Below are 20,936 nucleotides of genomic sequence, written 5' to 3'. Positions count from 1 at the left end.
TTTAAATTTAATCTATTTTATTTTTACTCTATTAAATTTAAAAATCTTTTTCGTCAATATTCACATTTAATATTTATTCTTTTCAGACGTCTAACTATTAAAATAATATTACGTACCAGGAAGGGGTGGATTTTTAATATTTTTTAAAAAAAATGCTTTTAAGTTTTTTTTAAAATTTTTTGTCCATCTCTTATAATCCTCCATTTTATTTTTTTAAAATTATTTAATTTTAGAAGTCCGATTTAGATAATAAATCCAATTTATTTAAAGTTTAGTGTAACTTTTATATTTATATAGTAATTTAAAATTCTTTAATAATTCTCCCGAGTCCCTTCCCTCTCCGCTTTCCTTACGGCTCCGCCGCAACGTCCGAAACCTCTAGACTGTTCGCCGGCTGAAGGGTAAAGGCGAGCTCGTTTGGCAGATCGGTGAGCAGCAATGGCTACCGTCATGCAAAAGATCAAGGACATCGAAGACGAGGTAACCTAATCTCATAGTCTTCAATAATCCTCTCTCCATCTTGTTCGATCCCCTCTGCGAATCAATCCTGGGATATTTCTCGACCTTCGTTTGGGTGTCCGATCAGACTTAGCTTCCCATGGCTGAGTTGAGTCTAGTTGAGTTGCTCGCGGAGTTCGGAGTGGTCGTGATCGTCTCTGATTTGGCCAGTACGGGGCCTGCTTGCATTTACTTGGGCATTTGTTATTTTGCTTGATGGCGTTCATTTTTCCCTGAAAAATTTGGAACTGATTGCGTGTGTGGATTTAGTGATGGTTATTTAGAAGATGAGTGGTCCATTGCAGTTCCGGCTTCTAATATGGATATATTTCAGTGATCAGTTTTACAATTTAATCTTCTGTCATTTTATTCTTTGGACTACGGTTAAGATGCTAATGGTGTCAATTCTATTTTTTGTTGTAGATGGCACGGACGCAGAAGAATAAGGCAACAGCACACCATCTCGGCCTACTGAAGGTTATTCTCCTTACCTTTTCATCTGCTTGAAGTTGCTTATGCGCAACTTCTAGCTGTTAGTCCTAATTTTCAGAGTAGGATTCTATATTTATACATTAAAATGTTTTCTCTTTCATAGAGAGGAACTGTAAGTCCTCATCAAGGATTTGATTGTTGTTGTTGAACTTGATGTTCTTAATAAAGATTTTTTTTATTTTTATTTTTTATTTTTTATTTTTTATTTTTTTTTAATGGTAAGCAGGTTCTTGGCCATAAGTCTAGCTGATGGGAAGTTGATTCTATTTATTTACTGTGATCCAATATTAGATTATGGTTCCTTGCTTATGTGAACATGGTGGATACTAATTTACATTTTTTTTCCCCCTTTTTGCCTTAGTTTATCATATCAGGTTTATTCAATTGGTCATGTAGACTCTAGAACACTGCCTAACAGAGTCGTTATCAACTTGATAATTCTGTCTTGAGTATGTACCGACCACCATGAGCTTGACTTACTTGAGACACTGACATTGTCTAAGATCATGGAACTCTTCCAACAATGAGTTCCTTCTGATAAGCATTCTTTGCCTTTTGGATTTCTTTTCCAAACTATTTTTGTTGTTTGTTATCCTTTGATGTAGAGGAGCCATTTTCCTTAAGAGAAGTGGATCTATCTCCTAATAGTTCATAACTATTAAGCCATATTTAGTTGTTTTTAGTGGGAGGATAAGATGATGCGCTGGCTATGGTGGTGAGTGTGTTTAGCTCTTCTATCTTTAGAACAAGAAGCTGCATTGCAGGAAACAAGAATAAATGCTTAGTTGGCCCACCTAGAATCCATTAAGTTGCACTGCTCCTCATCCAGCATTTTAAAATGTTTCCTCTAGGAAATTGGAATCACCTTGGTGCATCATCATCCAGTCAGTCAGCTGAGTAGGTAATCATCAGTGATAAACAATCTTGTGCTCGTGCAAGAGAAAGGAAAATGAGAACTTTTTATTATCTGCAGTACCATTCGTACAATAGTTTTTGTATTTCTATGGCTTCATTTTATTTGCTATGACTCATTTTCTTTCAGAGCATGTGACTGTTTCCTTTTGTCTTTTATTTTCCTGTGTGCATTTATTGATTGTTATCTATGTGAAGGCAAAACTTGCAAAGCTACGACGGGAGCTCTTGGCTCCTCCTTCCAAAGGTGGTGCTGGTGCTGGTGAAGGCTTTGATGTTACTAAAAGTGGAGATGCACGGGTTGGTCTAGTGGGATTTCCCTCTGTTGGAAAATCGACACTGTTAAATAAATTAACTGGCACTTTCTCAGAGGTATACCACTTTTATTCTTTGTATGTGTTCACACCTGTTTTTTTTTGTTTCATCGTTGCTTGTATCAATTTCCTTCTCTTCCAGTTCACCTCAAAGATTAATACAATTCTATGTCCAACTCTTTGTTTATGTTGCAAGTATTTGATTTGTTAGTCAAAATGATGGTTTTGCAATTGACACTGCCACAACCAAGACCTGAATATTTCTTGTTTCTATATGTTTTCATCTTAACTTCTCTACAATCTTTCAGAAAATTCAGTTTAGCAGATGTCTGGTTAGAAACTGATGATGCATATAAGCAATCTTAGTAGGTTGCTGATGGCTACTTTAGAAAATAATTTAGGTTTTTTAAATGGATGCTTTGAAGTATTATTTTTTTCAAGAATTTATGATTGAGATTTTCATATGCTACTTTAAGATTCGTCTTTTTATTGGCTATTTGAGTCGATGTATTGGTCAACCAAACTGGCTTGCTCGATCTGTTCTAATTTTAGAGATACTTGATCCCATATTTTATTTAATCCATCCTATTTGGTTGATTCAGTCAACAATAGGATGTTGGATACATCCATGTAGCCAATCCCAAGTAGTTTGCTCAAAATTGCCTGTTGTCGTTATTTGAGCTGATGCTGTATTATGTATTCTGAAGGATAATATGTTTTTTATGTGCTAAATTTGTTTTGTTTAAGTTTTTTTCTCTCTAGAAAACAATATCTATTGGTTTTATATTTGTCAAGTCCAGCGAAATGTGTCTTTTTACAACTCCAAACGTCGTTGATGTGACAGGTTGCTTCATATGAGTTTGCTTCATTGAGATTTTCATATGCTACTTTAAGATTCGTCTTTTTATTGGCTATTTGAGTCGATGTATTGGTCAACCAAACTGGCTTGCTCGATCTGTTCTAATTTTAGAGATACTTGATCCCATATTTTATTTAATCCATCCTATTTGGTTGATTCAGTCAACGATAGGATGTTGGATACATCCATGTAGCCAATCCCAAGTAGTTTGCTCAAAATTGCCTGTTGTCGTTATTTGAGCTGATGCTGTATTATGTATTCTGAAGGATAATATGTTTTTTATGTGCTAAATTTGTTTTGTTTAAGTTTTTTCTCTCTAGAAAACAATATCTATTGCTTTTATATTTGTCAAGTCCAGCGAAATGTGTCTTTTTACAACTCCAAACGTCATTGATGTAACAGGTTGCTTCATATGAGTTTACAACTTTAACCTGTATTCCTGGTGTCATCATGTATAGAGGTGCTAAAATTCAGGTAACTCATTAAGTTCTTATTAGTGTTCAAGCATGTTGAGATACAGTTATCTCTCATTATATTGGGTTTATGATATAATTTAGTTCATTTATTACCCCCATCATGTCACTAATTGGGCTTGGCCATTTATTGCTGTTCTCGGCAACTCGTGTGTTGGCTACTCAGGTTGAATGCGTTCTGAAAGCCTGAGATTGCATAGGTTCTTGTTGAACAAGATAACAAAGAGGAAGTAGCACCGAATTTACTTCCCCTAACGGAAAATATATGATTGTTGTGAATTTGGAAGATGGATTTTAGGCTCTTACATATAATCTTTGAAGTAGAACATATGAATACCTACTCATCACAAGCTTTCTCATGTATTAAAGGAAGATCCATCTATATATATATATATATATATATATAGGGATTTATTACGCTGCACCTCAAGCATGCACGCTTGAGAGGCAGGGCCTAGTACCTCAGTTGAACCAGCAACCCGAATTAATAAAGATTGCACCTATCCAAATAACTCATGTAAAGGATTATGTTTGTTAAATGTCTAGGAAAACTAGAAATACTTGGCTATACTAGCCTTATCCAGACCCTTCTTTAGAAACAAATACAGAAAATCTTGAGCACTTAGATCTTCCTACATATTTACTTTCTGTAGCATATTTACTTCACTTATTAAACACTCAACCCACCATAGACTCCCTAATTTCTAGATTGGAGAAAATAAAGATCATAGGAGAAAATTCTACTAAATACTAGGAAAGAGATAAAGTCTACCGCAAACTTCCCATAATAAATTTAGATTTAACAATTAAAATACAAGACTTAAGATATACTAATTGAAAAGCAGAAGAATGCATCATGCACATTAAACAATTAGTAAATATAGGAGCATTCCAACGATCCACGTCCAGACATAGAAGCCTGACATTTATAGTAAATAAAGGATTTGGGCAAAAACACGGATAGTCAAGAATGATCTTTAATTACAAATGGTTAAATAATAATTGTCAAGATGATAAATACAAAATATGAGTACAAAACTCAAAATGGTATTCCAAGTTTAATATGAAGTCTAGACAACCTTCTCATGTCCAGAAAGACATTTTGAATTATTAGTTATGCCATTTTGACATAAAGTAGCACCACAAATCTTCCAAAGAAAAATGGATGACATTTTTAGAAATGTCTCTATGTTTACATGTGTTTATATTGACGATGTTCTAGTCTTCTTAAAAACAAAAGAGGAACATTTTGCATGTACTATTTTCAACAATTTTGAGAAACATGGACTCATTATCTCTAGAAAAAAGATAAGCCGACTACAAAACATATAGACTTTCTAGGAGCGAAAAATTACCCTCCAACCACATATTAGAGCAAAATTATTAGCGTTTCCAGATAAAATGGAAGATACAAAGATTTTATGAGCCTTTCTTGGACTACTTAACTATGCTAGACATTACTTTCAAAATATTGGCAAAATTAATAATCCTCTATACAATAAAACTTCAATTACTTGGCAAAAGATATTTTAATTAACAAGATATTGACCTAATAAAACAAATCAAAGAAATGGTAAAAACCATTCCAGTTTTGACTCTTCCTTTAAATTATCTAGTAATTGAAACAGATGGTTGTGAGTCAGGATGGGGAGGAGTCTTATTCAGAAAAGCTTTCAAATGTGACCCTAAAACATCTAAAGCCCTATGCTGATATGCTTCAAGAAAATACAAAGAAAAAGGACATTTGACTTCCCTCGATTATGAGTTCTAGCCGCCATTTATTGTCTTGATGCATTCATGTTATTTATCTGCAACAAGTAAGAAATTACTATTAGAATTGACTGTGAAGCTATAGTCAATTATAGGCAACAAACAAAGAGTTTAAGAAAAAACTTAACCACCAAGCGGTGACTTGAATTCATAGAAGGATTAAAAATCAATTGGAAACATATTAAGGGAATACTAGCAGATACTTTATCTAGACTATTATATTAAACTTCACTAAATATTTCAGGATATGGATAGACAATAAAAGGTACGAACTTTTGCCATGAAAACCATGCGGTTTGATAATCAAGAGTTACAACAATTTATAAGACACGAGAAACAATTTTATTTTTCCTCCCAGGATAAACTTGACCATATACAAAATTGCCTACTTAACAATATTTGGAATATTCCAACAATACCAGGAAGTTCCGATTACAAAATTGCTATCATCAATGCTTTGTCCAACTATTTCTTAAAAACAGTATAGAAACTGAAAGACAAAAAAAATTCTCTTGTTACATAGTCTTTTCCGGAACATGAGTCTATTATGACTAGGAGGACGTCAAAATAGCAATACAAGGTTGTGAAAGACCTTCTTACAAAGGCTTTTATTCTTTAGATGAAGCCTTTACTTCTACCAGGATAGCAATAGATCCTAACTTCTTTTTATGCACATTACTTAAGGCAGACGGAAACATTCAGGCAGAAAAACTTATGCTCAAGAAACTATTAATGAGCCTCAACAAAAACTTTCTAGTCCTCCTCATCGACCTAACTACTTAACTTTGACCAAACTTAAAGAGGCTGCTGACATAGTAGAACAAAGAGCTTCAGAAGCAACACCCTTGGGACTCCCCACAACTATTCCAGAAGACATCTCCACATATGTTCGTAGCATGACAGAAAGATCCATCTTCCAAAATTTCTTAGGCTTATGGGAGATATTTAAAACTTTTCATAAAAACCCTCCTATAGGCATGACAATTGTCTATGAGACAGAATTCAGCTATAAAATGAAATGCTAAAAACTTCCCACACCTATATAGATTCAACAAAATATGGTTGTCAATGTCAACTAATCTACTCCTTCAGGAAAGCCAGCGTTGACTATGAAAAATATGTCCCAAGAAACTTTAGAAGAAGACTTATCACTCCATTTACTTTTAATGGATTATGGACTTCTTCATAAGCTTTGGGTACATGACTTACACTCGGTCAAAGATTTTCCAAAGAAATTGGACAGTGTGATAGATCATAAAGAAGAAGAAGAAGAAACCTTTGTGATCTACACTTTTGACCGCGCCCCACCAGAATGGATTGATCTCAAGATAGAGTCAGACGCCTAATCAAGATAGACATCCACGAGGTAAACGACCTCCGATTAGAACTTGAGGAATATCCCTTAGATCCCGAGTTAGAATGGGCAGCATTAGCAGACCAACTAAAAAATTGGCGTGCTTCTTTTCAAGGAAGCAATCCACGAATGGATTAACCTCAAGATAGAGTTAGCCAGACACCTAATCAAGATAGGCATTCACGAGGTAAATGACCTCCAGTTAGAACTTGAGGAATATCCCTTAGATCCCGTGTTAGAATGGACAACATTAGCAAACCAACTAAAAAAATTGGCATGCTTCTATTCAAGGAAGCAATTGGTTATGGGACCAACATGAAGACTCATAAAATTACATGTTAGTCGAAGAAACACACATTAAGGGCAGTCCGGTGCATGAAGCTCCCGCTATGCGGGGTCCCGGGGAAGGATCCATTGTACGCAGCCTTACCCTGCTTTTTGCAAGAGGCTGTTTTCAGGATTTGAAGCCGTGACCTTTTGGTCACAAAGCAACAACTTTACCATTGCACCAAGGCTCCCCTTCTAAGACATGGAAAAAATATATTGGCCAAAAGACATGGATGCTCAATTTTTAACGTTTAATTTTTTCTACTCAACATACGACCCTTTTCTAACATTATCAAAAGAAAGTTGAAAAGTGGACAACCAAGAAAATGACTAGCTCAGTAATATCAACAATGACCTACTGATGTGCTCTAAATAGAGCTTACCCCCAACTCAAACCACTAGCTCCAGAGCACCATCCTTGACTCAATAGGCGAACACAATCTCGAAAATATAATGGAGCCCTAACCAGACATCATAGCTTACGTCTGGTTAGGGCTCTATTATATTTTCGAGATTGTGTTCGCCTATTGAATTCAAGGATGGTGCTCTGGAGCTAGTGGCTTGAGTTAGGGGGTTAGCTTTGTTTAGAGTACGTCTGTGAGCCATTGCTAATCTTGCTGAGCTGACCATATTCTTGGCTGCCCACTTTTCATCTTTCTTTTGATAATGTTGGAAAAGGGTTGTATACTGAGTAAAAAAATTAAATGAAAAAAATTGAGCACCCATGTCTTTGGCTAATATATTTTTTTAGTGTATGTTTCTCCGACTATGTAATTTTCTAAGTCTTCATGTTGGTCTCATAACCAATTACCTCCATGAATAGAAGCATGCCAATTTATTAGTTGGTCTGCCAATGCTGCCCATTCTAACTCAGGATTTGAGGGATATTCCTCAAGTTCTAACCGGAGACGGTTTACCTAGTGGATGTCTATCTTGATTAGGCGTCTGGTTGGCTCTATCTTGAGATCAATCCATTTTGGTGGGGTGCTATCAAAGTGCAGATTACGAATATTTCTTCTTCTTCAAGAGCATGAGCTATCACACTGTCCAATTTCTTTGAAAAATCTTTGACTGAGTGTAAGTCATGTACCTAAAGCTTATGTAAGAGCCCATAATCCATTAAAGTAAATGGAGTGATAAGCCTTCCTATGAAGTTTCTTGGGATATATTTTTCATAGTAAATGTTGGCTTTCCTGAAGGAGTAAATTAGGTGGCATTGACAACCATATTTTGCTGAATCTATATAGGGTTAGGAAGTCTTTTGACATTTCATTTTATGACTGAATTCTGCCTCATAGACAATTGTCATACTCGTAGGAGGGCTTATATGAAAAGTTTTAAGTATTTCTCATAAATTTTGGAAGGTGGATCTTCTTGCCGTGCCACAAACATATGTGGAGATGTTTTCTGGAATAATTGTGGGGAGTCCTAAATGCGTTGCTTTTGAAGCTAAGTTGAGTCAACTAGAAGGTTTTTGCTTAGGCTCATTAATAGTTTCTTGAGCATAAGTTTTTTCTGCCAGAATGTTTTCGCTTGCCTTAAGTAATGTGCTTATAAAGAAGTTAGTACCTATTGTTATCCTGGCAGAAGTAAATGCTTCATCTAAATAATAAAAGCCTTTGTAAGAAGCCTTGTATTGCTCAGTGTTTTAAATCGCGTAACGTTGGTTCATAGCGTTTTTGTCTTGTCATTGCGTAGCGTAAATAACGAAGCATAACGCAAGCTTTTCGTGCACGTCAATGTTTAAATTTAAAAAAAATAAAATATACTTATATAAGTAAAATAAAAATAACATAACCTAAAATTAATCATAATAATTCATTACATGTCAAAATATCCCATAACAATAATTTAAAAAGTCTTATAATTAAAACAATATAACCTAAAAATAATCAGTATCATCCAATTCTATATCACTATCATCATCAATAGTGTCTATGGTTGGAAAATTTCCACTATCAAAAGTTGTTGGAATTACTCCTTCATAATTTTCAGCATCAAGATGATTATCTTCCACATCAACAAGACTCAACCTTGCTTGTTTGTCTTTGCTTCCACCTATTATATAAGAGATACGACATTTAAGAATCAATTATAGGTGAAGTAGATATAAATAAATAATTTGCATATGCTTAGTGCTTACTTGAATTTTCAACAACTCTTTTTTTTGAATTCGTAGGAGGAACTTCAACTATATCCTCTACATCTTCGATTCGCTTATCTGAGTCGAAAAGACTTTCAAAGGTAGCCGACGACACACTCACAATAGGACCACTTTTAAATAATTCATCATCTTCAAGCCATTTAGTAGTTACGGGGAGAACTGGACTTTCTTTCTCAGTTATCCATTCATCATCCGAATTAATTTCATCAACTACAATGGGATCAATCTTGTCTCTCCTCCTAATGCTTCTCTCCCTAAGCTTGAAGTTATATTTCACAAACACCAACGCATTCAACTTTACATGTTCAAGCCTATTTCTCTTTTTTGTATGAATCTAATATTACAAAGAAGAAAACATATATATAAAAATTAAAAATAAACAATGATATGAAAATTATAAAACAATTAAAATTCAAGTAGAGTTAGAAACTTAGAATACTCACCGATTCAAAAGTGCTCCAATTTCTTTCACATCCCGAAGCACTACAAGTGAGACTAAGCACTCGAATTGCAAATGTAGTAAGCTCGGGTGTCTTACTTCCAAAACATTCCCATCACGAGACTAATAAATAATAACATTAAAAAAAATTACAAGAATGTATATAATTTTAAAATATGAATGCTAGTATACTTTTACAAGAACGGTTACAAGAAGAAAATTTTACCCGGAGTTCGCAACATTCTTGTTCGTTTTGCTATTGGAGTTCCAAATTCTCCTTCAGCTTTATTATATAAGTCCAATTGGATGTATGCTTTAAGACGATCATCAGAAGACAACATTCTATCCATTCAAGTATACAATTTATCTCTAACTTCATCACAATCAGAAAATCTTTCTTCATAACGCAATTGCGGGTTCAAATAGTACCCGACCGCGTGTAGAGGATGATGAAGTTGTGGAGTCCATCGTGAATCAATTTTTTTCCAAATGGGCTTGTATTTTCTGTCAACTCCCCCACAATTAAATTTTATTGTCTCTTTTGCCTTATTCATAAGTTCATAAATATATCCCATGGCCGATCTCTCCTCCGAATCAACTTCCCTTAACACACTAAGAGGAACAACACTCTTAACACAAAATGCAACATGTGGCCAAAAGTTGGGATCATTAATAACAATTCTCTTCACAACCTTCCCCTGAGTTGTTTGAGATAGTGGTGAACTAACCTAATATTCGGAAGCAAACATTTGTTCAAGTGACCTTTTAACCTTATACATACTCTGAAGAGTGAGAAATGAAGTAGCAAAGCGAGTAACAGCGGGACGGAGAATTTCTTTACCGTTTGTATACTTTCTCATCAAAGAAAGTATAATCCCATGACCATAAAGGAACTTCACAACCATCTTAGCTTGCTCAATTGTGTCAGAAAAAATCTTTAACTTTGCAATATCCTCCAACATTAGATCAATGCAATGCGCCGCACAATGTGTCCACCAAATTCTATGTCTAGTCTCCATAATTTTTTTCCCCGCCTTAATGCAATTCGAAGCATTATCCGTGACAATTTGAATTACATTTTCCTCTCTCACTCATCAACAACATCATCAAGATATTGAAAGATCAATTCCCCATTTTTAATAGAAGCTGATGCATCAATAGATTTCAAAAAGAAAGTGCCGGCGGAACTATTTATCAAAAAATTGATCAAACTTCTATTCTTTCCATCCGTCCAACCATCGGACATAATAACGCATCCATATTTTTTCCATGCTTTTTTATGCTCCTCATTTATTAGGTTGATGCCATCAACCTCAGCTTTAAGTATCCAAGTTCTTAACTCATGCATTGAAGGAGGCTTGAACCCTCTTCCATATTCCGCAATGCCCTCAACCATAGACAACCAATAAGGATCATTTACAACATTAAACGGAAGTGCGGCAGAGTAAATAAAATGACCAACTCTACACTTCACATCAACTAGTAAATCTTTTTTGTATGTCGAATTTAGGGTTGTTTGTCGAGGTTCAGAACTAACAAATCCATGAAGGGTACCTTTACCTTTTGATTCACCACTACCAGAACATCCAATTGAATTTCCCACTACACTTCCAACTTTTGATGATTGCGTACTCATACTCTGGGGACCTTCACCAATCTCTCGTAACAATTCGGTTTGTTTGCTTTTAGATGCTCTAATTTTGTCAAGTGATTCTCTAATTTCTTTCTTAATATCATCCGGAACACTAACACAAGGTGCAACCCCTTTATGAGTTTGAGCTAAATGTTCCTTCAAGCGAGTAATCCCTCCATTCGATATATGATAGACAAAATTTGCATCGAACATATTTTTCCCCTTCATTTTGATAACAATACTTCCAACCAATATCTTTTTTATCTTTTTTTTTACAAATTCGTAGACATTGCAAATTCTAACCAGACAATCAAAATCCTAGAAAAACAAAATAAAAAAAAAAACAGAACAAATAATTAATTAATTAGAAAAAAATGGGAATCAATCAAGGCATCTAGAAGATCGATCATTGGATTGATCCTGTGATCGATCGAGATCCTTTCTGTTCGAACAGAAAGGGTCTGGATCGATCACTGGATCGATCCAGATACCCGACTCGTGAAATCTTTGCTCCTTTGAGAAAAAAAACGAAAAAACGAAAAAACGAAGGAAACGAAAGGAAGGAGAAAAGCTTTCCTCCAATCGTTGTCCCTCGCCGCCACTCACAAGTCACTGCTTGCCGCTCACCTTGTCGCCCGCCGATCACAGGTCACTGCTCGCCGCCACTCACAGGTCTCCGCTCGCCTCTCGCAAGTTGTCGCTCGTCGATCGCCACCTGTCGCCTCTGCCCTACCTTGACGGTCACGATTCAACGCCTTTGCCCTACTTATTGTGTAAGTAATTTGCAATTATAGCGCCCGCTATGAGCCGCTAAGTCATGATAGCGCACGCTATGTGCGCTATCTACGCTTTTGTCCTGAATAACGTGGGCTATTCGGGACAATCGCTAATCAGCGAACGCTGCAAAGCGTTCGCTGATCGTAGCGCGCTATTCGCCGCTATTGAAAACCCTGGTATTGCTATCTTGACTTCCTCCCTATCTTAATAGACTCCTGGTTGTGTTCCGGAAAAGACTACGTAATAAGAGAGTTTTTTTGTTTTTCGGTTTCTATACTGTTGTTAAGAAATAGTTGGGCAAAGCATTAATGATAGCAATTTTGTAATTGGAACTTCCTGATATTGTCGAAATATTCCAAATATTGTCTAGCAGACAATTCTGTATACAGTCAAGTTTATCTATGGAGGAAAAATGAAATTGTTCATTATGTCTTGTAAATTGTTATAACTCTTGATTGCAAACCGCATGGTTTTCATGACAAAAGTTCGTACCTTCTTTTGTCTATCCATAATTCTAAAATATTCAGTGAAGTTTAAGGTAACAGTCTAGATAAAGTATCCGCTAGGGAATTGTTTATTTCCTTAATATGTTCTCAATTGTTTTTTAATCCTTTATTTATAATTGTGTCTGTGAATTTAAGTCATTGATTGGTGCTTAAGTTTTTTCTTAAACCCTTTGTTTACTAACTGGTCTGATAGTAATTTCTTACTTGTTGCAGATAAACAACATTAATGCATCAAGACAATAAATGATTGCTAGAATTTATAATTGGAGGTATTTTCTTGAAGCATATCAGCATAGGGCTTCAGATATTTTAGGGTCATATTGGAATATTTTCTAAATAAGACTCCTCCTCATCCTAACTCACAATCATCTGTTTCGATTACCAGATAGTCAATGTCTAAAGGAAGAGTTAAAACTGGAATGATTTTTACCATTTCTTTGATTTGTTTTATTAGGTCAATATCTTGTTGATTAAAATATCTGTGCTTAGTAGTTAAAGTTTTATTCCATAGAGGGCCACTAATTTTGTAAGTAATGTCTGACATAGTTAAGTAGTTTAAGAAAGGCTCGTAAAGTTTTGTATCTTCCATTTTATTTGGAAATGCTAGTAATTTTGCTGTAATATGTGGTTGGAGGGTAATTTTTCGCTCTTAGAAAGTCTATATATTTTGTAGCTAGCTTCATCTTTTTTCTAGAGATAATGAATCTATGTTTCTCAAAAAGGTTGAAAATAATATATGCAAAATGTTCCTCATTTGTTTTTGAGACGACTAGAACATCGTCGATATAGACACATGAAAACATAGAGACATTTCTAAAAATATCATCCATTTTTATTTGGAAGATTTGTGGTGTTATTTTAAATCCAAATGACATAACTAATCATTCAAAATGTCCTTCTGCACATGAGAAGGTTATCCATTCAACCGACTCAGGATACATTTTTACTTGCCAGGAAATCAGACTTGATGTCAAACTTGGAATACCATTTTGAATTTTGTATTTTGTTAAGAAGTTGGCCTTTATATGGTATTTTGTATCCATCATCTTGACAGTTATCATTTAACCGTTTGTAATGAAAGACGATTCTTGACTATCCGCGATGTTTGCTCAGATCTTTTATTTACTATAAAGGTCGAGCTTCTATGTCTAGACGCGGATCGTTGGATTACACCTATGTTTATTAATTGTTTAATGTGTATGGTGCATTCTTCTGCTTCCCAATTAGTATATCTTAAGTCTTATGCTTTAATTGTTAGATCTAGATTTATTATGGAAAGTTTGCCGTAGATTTTATCTCTTTCTCAATATTTAGTAAGATTTTCTCCTATTATCTCTATTTTCTCCAATTTAGAAAGTAGGGAGTCTAGGGTGGATTGAGTGTTTAATAAGTGAAGTAAATATACTGGAGAGATGTACATATGTAGGAAGATCTAAGTCTTGAAGATCTTCTGTATCTATTTCTAAAGAAGGGTCTAGATAGGGGCTAGCACAACCAAGTATTTCTAGTTTTTCTAGACATTTAGCAAACAGGGTCCTTACATGAGTTATTTGGGCAGGTGTAATCTTTATTAATTCGGGTTGCTGGTTTTGAGTTGAGGGAATATTTGAGAGTGTTGTAGTAGAAGTAATGGGGGGCTGAAGGGGCATCACCACACTTACGCACAGTGGAAGTATAATCAAACACAATAGATGAAACGACGAAAGTGGAAAGGAGTATAGCATAATCTTAGGTAAGGAGAAGGGCTCGGTCAAGAGCAATGAGAAAGTTTAACCCCAAAATTAAGTGGATATTTGGGTGGAGTAAATGCTTAATCCATAACTTGGAAAGGGATAGGGGAGTTCCAAAAGTATCACAATTATTAAAAAAATTGTAGGTGGATATTTGTGACGAACTTAGTGCAAGTGAGTTTTTGACCATCAAAATGAGTACTAACCAGAGGTTGGGTAGCAGTTTTGATAAGAGCATGATAGAATACCAAAAATAGTGACATCTATCGTGGAATTGGTAGCCGAAGGCATGCAGGTTAAACGCATGGCCATGGATATTGACTAAGCATCGAACTCGGATATCAGTGGTTCGACCAATGTTACAAATACTTGGTGTTTTTATGAAGACCATATCCCTATCTGAATTGGTCTCTTCGATTAATACACCTTTCCCTTTATCAAGTGATGGGGGTGAGGATAGTTGGGTCTGAAGACTGGTAATTCTATTTCTATGAGGTTAAGTTGGGTTTCTAACACCGACACTCTTATTTCAAGAAGTGTATTTCGAGTACTTCCTCGAATGGGAGAAGTTGTGGGTAGTGTAATAGCAAAAGTTTGTACTAGGCATATAGACTTGCTTTCTATCGAGTTTGCATGTGCCTTGTTTGTCTATGGAGGGATAGAATTCACATATAAAACATGAAACATTGTACGTTTCTACTTTTAAGTTCCACTCATGGATGCACTCAAGTTGGTCTGGTCTTGGGTTTTGGACCTGTTGGAACATTAAGTCCATATCCTTTGATGGGTATAGTGTTTCCCATTGTTTGTCTAAGTCATTAAGTTTGTATGGACTAGGATAATCTTCTGGTTGTGGAGGATTAAGGAATGAATTTACGAGTTTGTAGTCAGAGAAGTAAGGTATTTCTTCTATATCATCTCGACTGAAACAATGGAGTAGATGGAAGAGGTATCAAAAACGTCTGAATTTAGCTTCTCAAGCATATAAGTTTTGCTTGGTTGGATAAGCTGATGATAACTTATTACATGCAAAACAAGTAATAGTATCTGTATATGTTTTCTTGAGTTTGAATCGTCAGACATATTTGTCCTTATTTAAATATGATTTCTTTTCTCCACTCTTTCTGACATAGTAAGTTTTTGTGGGTTTGACTTTGGGTTTGGCCCTAAAAGTAGGCTTCTCAGGCCTCCTTTTATATCTTTGTTGTCTATGTTGATTTGCTCCGTATTGTTGTGGCGTGTATATTTGGCTACAAAAATTGTATTGTTGATTTTTAAGTCGCTTTTGTATTTGTATGGAAGTATATTTTTCTTTTAGTACTGGGATGATGTGTTGTATATATACTCCTATGTTATCATATTAGGGTGCTACTTGTAAGTCTATCTATCCCTTATGGATTTCTTTGCCTTAGTCTCCTGCTATACCAAAATTTTATGCTTTGTGTTGAAGTTGTGTAAATTAGTGAACAATAGAAGTGAACAGCAAATGTGAACTGTAATTGTGAACGGTAAAAAGTAAATTAAATGGTGAAGTTGGGTTTATGATGAATCTAGGCCGTGAGAGAGGATATCTTGTTCTTCTTATCCTAATATCAACCTGTTTACTTCCATTGAGCCTCACCTGTAAAAGATCTCATAGTCACCGTTGCCCCGACTATTTTCAGGATTTTTAGGTTGAATGCCTTCCTTAGCTTACCTAGGACTTATCTGGCTAGGAGTCTGCTTATTCTTTATACAGTTACTGTTCTCACCAATGTATTTAGACAAAGACTGTGGAAGTTTTATGAGATTAAATTTTATGAAAGAGAAATAAGGCAGAGCCTTCTATGACCTAGTATAAGAAGTTAGTTCTTCGTCATAAGAAAAGTTTTTATTGGTTCAATGGTGTGATGTTCAAAGGTGACAAATAAATTCTATAGTTAGAAGACCAAAAATGAATAAAACACAGGATTGTGGTCCCTTTATTGACCCCAGTAATAGCCCTAGTCCACCAAATGCACAGTCTAACCTTAACTAGGTTAGGATTGGTATTGTTCATGAGGTTTCACTAAAAAGTTTGAAATCACAAAATTGCTATAATTGCTCGTTAACAAAATCCATTCCTGCCAACTGTCTTAAGGCCTGAGCATCGCTTAGTTGAAATACTCTAAAGTTGTTCGTCTAATTGCAGCAATTGAAACACCCTGCTGCTAACCCTCCTAGACCATCCTGCTATTCTTCTCCGTAAAGAAGTCTTGCACCTTACAGCTTATGATGCCCCAGATTTAACCAATAGACACTGCACTTCAGCTGTGTTATCATAAACAGTCTCTAAGTTATCTTCTGTTTTCCGAACAGCCATATATTGTGCAACTTAGAATCATGACTGTTCTGGGATATGAAATACCTCTTGTCCCAAAGTCATAAATAATAGACCTGGAATTTACCTTTAATTTTTCTCTTATTAAGATAGTGATACAAGTTAAATTGCTGCTTTTATTTACTTGGAGAATTTAGTTCAATATACATGCCATAAAACATATAGACATAGCACGAACAGAAACAAGACCTCAAATGGAGAAAATCTCAAACACAAAAGAAAAGATAAATCTTATCGATCGAAAGTTGCTGCTGTTGTGCGTGTGGTTTTGAATCTCATCAATTGAAAGATCTATGATTTGCATCTCATATGTAGGAATGTTGTCTTTCATATGAGTTTGAAAGAGTATGTATGCTACAGGTTCAAAAAAGTCTGCTTAAGAAAAAATAAAATTGAGATGAAAATGGTCTCTACTGAGAAGAGATATTGACCTTGTGCATCAGTCAATTCCTCAGTGTCCCCCTGACTTTGCCAACTAAAATCTTCCACTTTCAGCTTCTTACTGGGGGGTTCCACAAAGCAATCAGGACATGTTGGCATTAAAGACTGGAAAAAAAGGATATTTATGTGAAAAAAATCCATAAAGCAACTTTACTTTACAGAACTGAGTGAACTGTCGCAATGGGTAGTTTTGAAGACCTGACAAGACTTGAGCCATCTATATGCCATCAGCGAAGACCAAGGAGGGATTTCGCCAACTCAAAATTCTTAAGGCTGTATTGGAGCATTATTTAGATGGTCTTTAGATACACAAAAGAAGTTTCTCAGCTCATATGGAGGATGAAATTCTTATATAGAAGCAAATTATAGATATTTTAGCTTACATAGAAAAATGTAATCCCCTCAAAACCACATGAACAGCAACAATATCAGCTTTTGTAATAAGATTTCTACTTTTAAATTAACTGTGTGAGATTTCCTCTATGTGAGGTCATGTTCCTGTTCGTTCTATGTCACATATTGGTAAAGCCCATTTTGCATTGCATTTCATCTTCCTGTGGTTTTTCTAGTCAATGAAGCTTACTACTTTTTGTTCTTGTAAGATAGTCACATTCTAACATTTTGACTTTCTCTAGTTACTGGATCTACCAGGGATCATTGAGGGTGCAAAGGATGGAAAGGGTAGAGGAAGGCAGGTATGAAGTAGGTTTGCACAGTTAACATGGTGCCTTTTGTTGAAAGAATTTGACATTCTGAAGAAAATAGATTCAAAAGAAGAATTCATGCTTTCGTATGGTTATGTCATCCTAAAGATTGTTATCTCCTTGACTCCATCTTCCATGTGCTCTACCAAATCCATTAATTCTGAAACAAATACTTGTCAGGTTATCAGTACAGCTAGGACATGCAATTGTATCTTGATTGTTCTTGATGCTATCAAACCAATAACTCATAAGCGGCTTATTGAGAAGGAGCTTGAGGGATTTGGCATAAGGTAAAGTAGGAGATGAGTTTATTTATTCTTATACTAGTATTGCCGAGTTAAATGTAGAAAGTTAGAGGTGATATCAATTGCTTGTAAGATACGTAGATTTGCTAGTTCTTTATTTCTCCTGATTGTCTAGTTAGTTGCCATTGGTACTCCATTGGGTCCCCAGGCATTGTTCAAATATTACGTCAAAAGATCATTCTTGAACAACAAATAGCCATGTTGCAACAGTTCTTAAAGCATCAGGGCATCTATGTCAGAATGATGCCCTGAGAATTAATAATAAAAAAAAACTGAAGGACGGCGAAAGTTCTTTTCTGAAAAAAAGCAGATATGAAGGAATTTCTTCCAATATATAGCCTGTCTTTTTTATATCACCGGTTAAAGCTCAAACATTCAAACTGATGCTTTTGACAAAATTGAGGACCTTTTTTGGATATATGTTAATGGCCACCATTTCTTCTGTTGTATGGCATTCTTCCCTAGAGTTTTGAGCTTTAGTTCCTATTTTGCATAAGATTCTGGTTTCTTTATCACCTTTGTGTCTTTTCTCTTTGTTGGTGGCCTTGTTGGTTAGTGTGCTTCTAGTGATCATTTACGTCTGAATCCTCAAAAAACTAATCTTGGAAGTTTTTTTCAGAAGCAAGCAGATATCAAGGAATTCCTTCCAATATAGGCTGTCTTTTTCATATTATTGTAGAAAATTCAAAGCATGCTTATAGTATCATATAATCTGATGAGTTTTCAAAATTATGAACCTTTTTGGATCTAGATCAATGGTCACTGTTTCTTCTGTTGGTATAGCATTTTCCTCACTAAAAGTTTGAGCTTTAGTTCCTATTTCACATAAGATGCTGTTTTTTTTTTTTTTTCACCTTTTTGTGGTTTACTCTCGCTATTGATGGTGTTTGTTGGTTAATGGGCTCCTAGTGATCATGTATGTCGTGGTCCTTGAGGATCAATCTTAGAGGCCATATACCATAACCGATGTACTACATCTGGGCACCCAACTTAAGGGCATCAGTGGCAGGGATCCTTTGCGTGTATTGTTGATTCAACTGAATTATTCTTTGCCATAAGCTCAAGCTGACATTTAGTGGATTTTTCGATACAGACATTGAAAGTACCTGATACAAATCAATGATCAGATAGATTGCAATTCAGTATGCAACTTGATGCGCATGTGCAGCGCAGTTTTGTGTGGACATTTTCATTCAAGGATTTGATTTGAGTTATTGATGCATAAGAGTTCATGATTTACATATTTTGAAAGCTATTTGTAGTCGTTACAAAGTATCAAATATTGTTACATTTATATCAATATTTTGAGTAAACTCCAAACTGATTCTCTCGTTACAATTCACTGATTGCAAAGGCATAGCCCTAATACTTTCATCGAATGACAGGTTAAATAAGGAACCCCCTAACCTAACATTCCGAAAGAAAGACAAAGGTGGCATCAACTTCACCTCCACAGTTACAAATACACAGTTGGACCTTGAAACAGTCAAGGCAATATGTAGCGAGTACAAGATACATAATGCTGACATTTCCCTGAGATACGATGCTACAGCAGATGATCTAATTGATGTAATTGAAGGCAGCAGAGTTTACATTCCATGCATCTACGCCGTAAACAAGATAGACCAGATAACGGTTGAAGAATTAGAAATCCTAGACAAGCTTCCACACTACTGTCCGGTCAGGTATCAACTTATCTTTCATGTCCTTCTGTTCCCTATATTAAACCCGCAACATGGTTGGTCGAGTTTTAAGAGGATTCTTATAGAAAGATATTCTTCAAGCGACTGATTGTATAGTGTAACTTCAAAACAGTGCTCACCTAGAGTGGAACCTCGATGGCCTTCTAGAAAAGATATGGGAGTATCTCGATCTTGTTCGGATCTACACAAAGCCAAAGGGCTTGAATCCGGATTATGAGGACCCTGTGATCCTTTCATCCAAGAGGAGAACCATAGAAGATTTTTGTAATAGAATTCATAAAGACATGCTGAAGCAATTTAAATAGTAAGTCATCTTGCCTCAAGTTGTGCCACTATTTCTTCTCTTCATTCTTCCAAGATGACCCCATTCATTTACTTGTACCGATCAAAATATGCAGTGCATTGGTTTGGGGTTCGAGTGCAAAGCATAAACCACAAAGAGTGGGCAAGGTAATGATCTATTTTATTGAGTTTACTTTAAATTCGCAATGATAATACTCGGTTGTGAAGCTCACTTAATGATACAGGAACATGAACTTGAGGATGAAGATGTGGTTCAGATCATCAAGAAACTGTAGACGTGTGAAAGAGGTTGATTCACTGTTGAACGAGAAGAGCTGAAACTCGGACAACGATTCGAGTTAGAGTTGCACCATCTTTGAGTAGGACCAAACATGGAGCTACTATTCGGAAGCTGTGTTTGTGTTGGGAGTTGTTTTTGAGTATGGATTTGAATTACTTACACAGACGAGCAAATTATTTAAGGATGCACTTTTGTCAATCCTGTTTTCTTTATCATTTCAATTATTGGTAAATTCCCAATAACTACTAGTAAATGTGTCGAAAAAGAGAAAACTAGAGCTATAATAAATCGAACCATTAACAAGTCTTCAAAACTTATTTGTTCAATACCCAATTAATTAAATAAATTTATTAAACTAAACGAATAAATTATATATATATATATATATATATATATATTTTGTTAATGTATATAAATAATATTTATGAACAACATTCATGAATAATATTTATAAATGACATTTATACATAATATTCATGTTAATCAATATTCATCAACAAAAAATTTATTAAAAACAAAATTTTAAAATAAATCTTTATTATCAAACTTAATAATCTATCAAATAAATTTAAAATATAAAAATTTCAAATAAT

General features: G+C 35.2%; 1 protein-coding gene across 1 annotated transcript; it reads left to right on the top strand.

Moving 5' to 3' along the window:
- Nucleotides 1–307: 307 nt before the first annotated feature.
- Nucleotides 308–20,541, top strand: LOC122041279 (developmentally-regulated G-protein 3). Its single transcript, XM_042600918.1, has 10 exons — nucleotides 308–480; nucleotides 922–975; nucleotides 2,101–2,274; nucleotides 3,478–3,549; nucleotides 17,684–17,743; nucleotides 17,933–18,042; nucleotides 19,443–19,742; nucleotides 19,873–20,064; nucleotides 20,159–20,210; nucleotides 20,288–20,541. The coding sequence occupies exons 1-10, from the start codon at nucleotides 439–441 to the stop codon at nucleotides 20,336–20,338; spliced, it is 1,107 nt and encodes a 368-aa protein (XP_042456852.1). The 5' UTR covers nucleotides 308–438; the 3' UTR covers nucleotides 20,339–20,541.
- The last annotated feature ends 395 nt before the right edge of the window (nucleotides 20,542–20,936 follow it).

This window comes from Zingiber officinale, chromosome 2A (genome assembly GCF_018446385.1).
Source record: "Zingiber officinale cultivar Zhangliang chromosome 2A, Zo_v1.1, whole genome shotgun sequence".
Taxonomy (NCBI): Eukaryota; Viridiplantae; Streptophyta; class Magnoliopsida; order Zingiberales; family Zingiberaceae; genus Zingiber; species Zingiber officinale.
The sequence above is the reverse complement of the archived record's forward strand: the minus strand, read 5'-3'. Positions and strand labels throughout refer to the sequence as shown.